Genomic DNA, 6,247 nt, shown 5'->3' on the forward strand with positions numbered 1-6,247 from the left:
GATGCTTCTGTGGTCAGTTTGTGTTCTTCTGCTCTTTGACTGGCTGTCTTCTTATATATGCCTTATAATCCCCCTGACGTGTTCTCCTGTAGCTTTATTATTTTTACACCACACCCTCTGTTTTGCCTCTCAGGTATTAGCTTTAAGCAGGGGCTCAGAAGTCAGCCATAATACCTTGTGCCATGTGAAGACCTAAACACCTTATATAAAGATGCTCCAGAAGAACTCAAGGTCTACAAAGTATTTTTTTTTTTCATAGCTTTCTGCCACAAGTCAGTCTTAAACAAATAATGATGGTGTTCTGAAAAAGCTATTTTCTTTAAGTCAAATCTTTTAAGTTTAAATCTTAAATGTTTATTTTAGATGGCATTTAACCGTTGCAGTATTCTCTAGCTCTTTGACCTCAGTCTGTGCAATGGGGGATTAAGAGCTATAGGGTTAAGTGTTCTTTACTTGTCAACATGTGACTGATCACCTGACAAGAGTTCAGGCCTCCTTTGCTCTTACATCACATGCTCCAGGTCCTCGTGCTGGCTCATTGCACATGCTTGTTTACAAATATCATGAAAGTAAATTCCATTTCTGATTTTTATCTTAAGTTAATACTGTTCTATTAACACTCAAACCACAATCACTAAAGAGCCATAAAATGGTTTAAGGTTAATGTGTGAAATTGAAATAATAAGAGCACAATTCAGATTCATGGTGGAAACAAAAGTAATCCCTTTAATTATGACACTGTTTGTACTACTGGATACTGTCTATGGTGGACGATGATAGTTTACAGCAGATTTCCATAGGCCTCAGTTCCACAGTCATTACAATTACTGTCACTCACCACTGCCGATAAGTGACACCTCTAAAATTCACTTCACTTAGCACGTTGACTGGCCTATCTAACTCTGCACGTTGTTCTTAAATCTTGGCCTCCTTTATCGCATCTATTTGTGTCTGAGCTGGCACACAGGCCATAGGACAGAACAGTGTTGGCACATGAAAGAATGATAGAATGAACATCTGAGTGGATTAGCAGCTCGGAGGACTTTAAAAAGGGGGCCATCGGACTGAGAGAGCATCACCACAAGTGAGAAGTTGACGGACTCGTCAGACAGCATCAGAAAACTACTTTTGGACTTAAAATAACAGGTAAGATGAGAATACAACTTTGCCATCTACTTCTTTACTACTTTGATAACAAGTCTTGCCTCGGATTCCTTTCTGCTTCTGCAACTATTTTCGAAAGGAGTGATGGCTCTGTAGTTTTCTTGAGTATTATGACTGAGCTACATTAAATTAAATTAAATTAAATTAAATTAAATTAAATTAAATTACTAGTTCTAACTAGCCAACTAGTTATTTGTGAATGTGATGAAGGGAGTTGGAAATACAAGTGAGGATGTTATTTATTCACAGTGGCCACTAAATTTACAGTAATGGTGCTTCTATTAAATGGGGTATAATTGGTTGACGAAGCAAAGGAACCTACAAAAGTAAGGCAAGTTTATATCTCAGTTTAATCTACACCTTTGGAGGCAGTTTAGCTGTTTTACATGTGACATTAAAAGAGATTAAGTTTTTTAAAATGTTTATCTATATATTTTGTTTATATATGTTTTTCCCCTTTCAGTAGCTTATCAAAATGGCAGATGTAGCCGTTGCAGCTCCCGCCGAAAGGAAGGCACCTCCAAAATTCAAGCAGAGGGCCGCTCGTACCTTCAAGAGCAAGGCCCCTAAACCAGGCCAGAAGGGGTGAGATAGTTCTCTTAAGATAACTACATTTTGGTTATTTTAGGCCTGTAGTTACTCCCTCAGTTAAAAATTAATCCATTCTGTCTTGCACTCATGAAAACTTTTTGTCTCTTTCATTCAGAATGGGAGACGACATCCCTGGCATGGAGGGTCTTGGCACTGACATCACAGTGGTTTGCCCATGGGAAGCCTTTGGGGACATGGAGCTCAGTGACCTGGCAAAATATGGAATTCTTTAGTCTTCTTTCCTTCATATTTGTCCATATTTTTAATCAGGAGATTCTACCACTTATTAAGTAGCTGCTAATCTACTACCTGTATGCTCTACAGCCTTTTATGATTTAGAGGATTGACAAGGGAAAAAAATGCCACTCTCTCTTTTATGTAAAGCACTTCATTTTCACCAGTCCTCCATCGTCCGTGCCGTCTTTTTTTCACTTAGCTTCTCATTTGCCTCTTGTAACCAGTGTCAGTGCTGAGGGGAAAAACTATTGGAATATATTATATATTTTGTGATTATTAAAGACTGTTTGATATCTGTTATTGTGGTACACCACGAGTGTTCTGGCTTTAATTTTTCCCTCAGTCTGCTGGTTCAATGTGCACAGAAATCTATTTGCTAAATCACATTTTGGTTTTGTGTGAATGTCTATCATTTACACGAGTCTTCTGAGAATAAGAACAATTATATTTTCTGATTTTGAGAGGAAGAATTGCATAAATGCAATAAATGTGAATATTTTCCATAGGACATCTGTATTTGTGTTCTTGTCATTTGTTCAGAAAGCTACACTGATCAACCACAGCAGTAAAACCATTGACAGGTGAAGAGAATACCATGTCACATTGCAATGTTCTTATGGGAAATCTTCAGCACTGGCATTCATGTGGATGTACTTTGTCACGTACCATCCACCTAAAAGTTGTTTCTGACCAGCAACAAAACAAAAACATGAAAAACAGCACAAGGTGTTGACGCAGCCTCCAAACTCCTCAGAACCCAAACTCGTCGAGCATCTGCAGGATGTGCTGGAACAAGCCCTGTTGACCTCAGGCCATAGGCTTCCACCACCAATGTCCTAGTGTCCACCCGCAAAAAGCCTGTGTCCATTCCCCCTATATCAGTGGTTTTAATGTTGTGCCTGATCCATGTATGCTGAAGGTGAAATTATCTTAATATTTAGCATCCAGACAGTAAAGAAAACCAAAACCATAACCTAACTAATTCTGAATGAATATTTTTTCTCTTCTTTTGCCCTGTTTCCAATTGTCATCCAATAATATTGTATACTCATTACTGTAACCCCTCTATATCATATAACTTTACAAATGTATAGTCATGTAATGTACTAGTCTCACAAAAAATATAAACAAATAAATCTGGCTTCAAGGGCTGAGTGTTTGATTAAAAATAGGATGCAGGGAAGATAACCAATGCTATTGTTACCATGGCTTCTGGATCCACTCATTCACAGAGGCTGTTTGTTTTTCCACAGCAAGTAAAGAGAAAGACTTGACCATGAAGACAAACACTATTGAAGTCAACAGGAACACTGCAACAATGGTCATATCTATCTATCTATCTATCTATCTATCTATCTATCTTTCACACTCACAACAACATTTTACACACTAACAGAACAAATAAAGTCTTTGGTGTGAGCAAAGTTTGCCTTTAATGCAGCTCTTGGGGATCATCCCCATGTTATCCTAGGCTGTTTCCATGAAGAAGATCAGGGCTGTTCCTCTTGTCATTGTATGACTATGACTGGCTGGAGAAAGGCAAGGATACAATACTGCACCTTGTGGTATACTTTAACCATTTTGAATGGATGACTAACAACAAAGTTGAAGAACAGCGATGACAAATAGATATTCAGCATAAAATATATCATTATGTTGGATAATTGTTGACAATTACTGGTGCATTAAATTACACTTTAATGTTTATTGGTCACCTCTTCCTAGGGGAGGGAAGGGGATGCAGAATATGCCTCCTTGGTGTTGGCATAAAACAAGTCCAGTCTTTTCTTGTCTCTTGTGGGGCAGGTGACATACTGAGTGTATGTGGGCAGAACAGATGAGGGAGAAGCATGATTGAAATCTCCAGAGATGAGGAAGAGGGCCTGTAGGTGCTGTGTCTGGAGCTTGCTGGTAACTGAGAGCAGGGCATCAGAAGCTGTGTCTGTCTCAGCAGATGGGGGAACGTACACCGCTATCACAATAGCATGTGAGAACTCCCGTGGCAGATAGTATGGCCTCATGCTAACTGCTAACAGTTCGATGTCCTTGCTACAGAGTTGTGCTTTAACAGTGCAGTATGTAGGTTTACACCACCTCTCGTTCACGAACACAGCCAGGCCTCCTCCTTTCCCCTTACCGCTGTCCGCTGTTCTGTCCGCCTGCAGAAGATGAAAATTGTCTGGGATGCTCGGTGTAAGCCAGGTCTCCATGAACAGAAGGACGTTGCTCTCTCTGTACTCCCGTTGGTATCGTGTTAGAACACTTTGCCCAGATCAAGTAAAATAATCTACTGATGACCATTTGCGGAAATCCTGTATAGATTACAGAGAATAACTTCATGTTCTTCTTGTGATCAGGGAATCAGCTATAGAGCACTGGACAAAATAACGATATATAAAAAGTATATCACTCACGTCAACAATCTGTTTCTCAAATGTAAACTAATATTCATTATATCTAGCAATGGTCATTCTTCTGTAAGTGTATTTAAATGTACCTGGAGTGAAATTAGCCTCTGCTGTCTATTTTTATTCACTAGCTATGGGATTAGACTCAACAAAGGTACAGACAGAACATGCACAGTAATCCTTCAGGAATAATCACACTGTGTACCGAATTTTCTGTCCTAAATAATGTTAATGATTCTGCAAACATATATTTCTGTTCAGAAGCTTGGACCAATACTTTCAATTTGAAGCATCAGGCTCTGGTATGGGTGAAGGCATATTGTATGCTGCAAAAACATAAACTATCTGATGTTTGCCTACCTCTTCCCAAAATGCTATTTTCTCTCATATTTTTTAGTATGATTTACACAGATGTTTGAAAAGCTACTGCAAAGAAAAAGAAAAATGGCAAAGAAAACAAGTAGAGGAGAAGCTGAAGGTAACGCCTGTTATGTAAGAGTAATTTTCTGTCACTTTGTTCTCTGGTCTGACAAGCCGGTAGCTTAGAGGCTGTAATAGAATTGGAATTTATCCACATACAGACAGTGACACATACATGACGTGACACATAAGGGGTATTTTTATGCGTAAGAAACAAAGTAATCAACAAGTTAAATAAGAAGAATTTAATGTGCAAATTTCTTTCTACTGATGTTTTAAAACTTTTCTAAGCAATGAAGATACAGTTTTATTTCATTTTAAACATTGACATTTTTAGGATATTTAGCCTTTATAGGATAGTAGACTTATAAGAAGAAGGCAGGAACCAAGAGGAGAGACAGTAATATGAGAAGACTAATAAGCCTTTTTTATTATTATTATTTAGATGTTACCAATAGACCTTTTTCAAGGCAGATATTTTAACATGTCGAGCAAGAAAATCACAGGTGTTTTTGATAACACTGGAATAATGTCCTGGGACACGTGGAAGTGATTTGTAGATGTGTGCACAGGCAGACAGGAACACTTGAATAATTTTACACATGAGAATGACAATGAAGGCTTAAAAGCAGACAGTGAACGTACAGATGCAGGAAAAGAACAAAAAAAATTATGATCACATTGCTGTATGGCAGGGCAGAGGTGGAGGGCTTACTGGTTTAAGTACTGAAGAGGTGACTGGAGAATGAGGAACAGATGAGCAGGTGGTTGTGAAACACTAGAGGAAAGGTCTGAAGGCATCTGGTGGTCAGGTGGTGAACGATGAAGTGGGATAGAGACAAAGAGCTGGAATAGAGGACAGGGAACGCGACTAAGTGCTCAATGAGCAATTTCACTTTGCTTTTCCTCCTTTAAAGAATCAGAATGCCAGCTGCAAAAAAAAAAAATAATAAAAAATAAAAAATAATAGAATGTGCTGAGCTGATTACTGAGTCATTGCAGTTTATTTGAGCATCCATGATGTTGCAGTTTACTTTGCTTTTTATATCTGAGTTTCTTATTGGTTGTTATGGTAATAAGAAAAATAATGATTGATTGGAAATTTAATTTAAATAATGAGCACACTTTTTTTTTTCTTTCCAGCATTTTATGTCACCCCGTGGTTATGTGCATTCTCCTTCATGTAAACTGTACATTTATATTTTAATAGATTATAGGATATAGATCATAGAAGAATAATACAGTGTCATATAGGTAACTCAAGTGTCTTCCCATCATCAGTGGACCCCTGACATAACATACATACACAGCACGTAAAATGTTTACAGCCCAACCACAAAATCCATACTGCATTCCCATGTAACAACTATACCCAAAACAAACACACCAATCAGTCAAAGTCAGGACCTGGATTACTATTCTATATT

The 6,247-nt window shown here is 38.1% G+C and overlaps 1 protein-coding gene across 1 annotated transcript; it reads left to right on the top strand.

Moving 5' to 3' along the window:
* The first annotated feature begins 1,421 nt into the window (after positions 1–1,421).
* Positions 1,422–2,295, top strand: LOC311503468 (retinal cone rhodopsin-sensitive cGMP 3',5'-cyclic phosphodiesterase subunit gamma-like). The gene is made up of 2 exons (XM_084566197.1): positions 1,422–1,749; positions 1,871–2,295. The coding sequence occupies exons 1-2, from the start codon at positions 1,640–1,642 to the stop codon at positions 1,986–1,988; spliced, it is 228 nt and encodes a 75-aa protein (XP_084422323.1). The 5' UTR covers positions 1,422–1,639; the 3' UTR covers positions 1,989–2,295.
* The last annotated feature ends 3,952 nt before the right edge of the window (positions 2,296–6,247 follow it).

The sequence above is a fragment of the Chelon labrosus genome (assembly GCF_963514085.1).
Source record: "Chelon labrosus genome assembly, chromosome: 2".
NCBI lineage: Eukaryota > Metazoa > Chordata > Actinopteri > Mugiliformes > Mugilidae > Chelon > Chelon labrosus.

Bases quoted from the DNA above. Each gene is read 5' to 3' on its own strand.
- LOC311503468 (XM_084566197.1), top strand. From the start codon at position 1,640: ATGGCAGATGTAGCCGTTGCAGCTCCCGCCGAAAGGAAGGCACCTCCA. The intron at 1,750-1,870 runs GTGAGATAGTTC...TCTTTCATTCAG, and splicing joins CCTAAACCAGGCCAGAAGGG to AATGGGAGACGACATCCCTG.